The following is a 1,025-nucleotide window of genomic DNA, read 5'->3' on the forward strand; positions in this document are numbered from 1 at the left end:
ACCATCTGAGGAACGCCGTCCTTCCCTTTAAACCCTGCAGCAGAGGAAGCATCATCAGGTACCGTCCCTTTAAGAACAGGGCTGTATCCAGACTGAAATATACGGGGGGCTGAGCATGACGAAAAATAACCAAAATAAATCTGAAACCACATTTTTGCACACACCTTTAAACCTCCAAACTTTTTCAATAAAATRATTTATTGTTGCTAAGCTATAAAAATAATTAGAGAAATTCTGCATTAAAATGTTTCTAATGTAGAAGTTTATTATTATGAGTCATTAAAACAGTGATGATGTCATGGCTTCGGGAGCTTCTGATTGGTTAATCAGTGTCACCTGATGTCACGAGCGGTTTACCGTTAGCTAATGCTAACGCTAACTCCAGAAGCTGCTGGTTCTGATTCTGAGGTCYGTTTCTCACCTCCAAACAGAGTTCCCGTCCATTTCCGTCCAGTCATGAGGTGGATGGGCGGGGCGCTGAATTTCTCCATGTCCGTCCAGCCGGCGATCACGCTGACCCCCCAGCCGGGGGCGCATGACTCCAAGGCGCTGCTCTGCATGTAAACACATTACTCATCAATCCGCCCGCGGCGTTCACACACCGTGAGACCCTGACCCTCACCATGACCTCCACATTCCCGATGCATTCGAAGGAGAAGTCCACTCCGCCGCCAGTCATCTCCTGCAGCAGCTGCTGGATGGGTCTGCTGTGGTCGTTGGGGTTCACCACATCAGTGGCTCCCAACACCTTGGCTTTCTCAAACTTCTCCGGGTTGATGTCGACGGCGATGATCCTGCTGGCTCCTGCCGCCTTGCAGCCCATGACRGCAGCCAAACCCACGGCTCCCAGACCGAACACGGCGCAGCTGGAGCCCGGTTCCACCTGGAGGCCATGGATTAAAGCCGTTGATGGTTTCCCTATCTGACCTGAGCGGTCTGGGCAGTGAGGGTCGTGTTAGGGCACCTTGGCGGTATTGACGGCCGCTCCGTAGCCGGTGCAGATGGCGCAGCCGATCAGACAGACT

At 52.2% G+C, this 1,025-nt stretch overlaps 1 protein-coding gene across 1 annotated transcript in view; it reads right to left on the reverse strand.

Moving 5' to 3' along the window:
* LOC103460533 (alcohol dehydrogenase 1-like) overlaps positions 1–1,025 on the reverse strand; it is a 7,946-nt gene that overhangs the window by 1,895 nt on the left and 5,026 nt on the right. Inside the window, exons 4-7 of the mRNA XM_017303371.1 lie at positions 965–1,025; positions 623–883; positions 422–554; positions 3–34 (exon numbers count right to left, since the gene is read on the reverse strand). Coding sequence (XP_017158860.1) covers positions 3–34; positions 422–554; positions 623–883; positions 965–1,025 — 487 coding nt within the window. The remainder of the gene's footprint in view (positions 1–2; positions 35–421; positions 555–622; positions 884–964) is intronic.

This window comes from Poecilia reticulata, unplaced genomic scaffold (genome assembly GCF_000633615.1).
Source record: "Poecilia reticulata strain Guanapo unplaced genomic scaffold, Guppy_female_1.0+MT scaffold_254, whole genome shotgun sequence".
In the NCBI taxonomy this organism is placed as follows: Eukaryota; Metazoa; Chordata; class Actinopteri; order Cyprinodontiformes; family Poeciliidae; genus Poecilia; species Poecilia reticulata.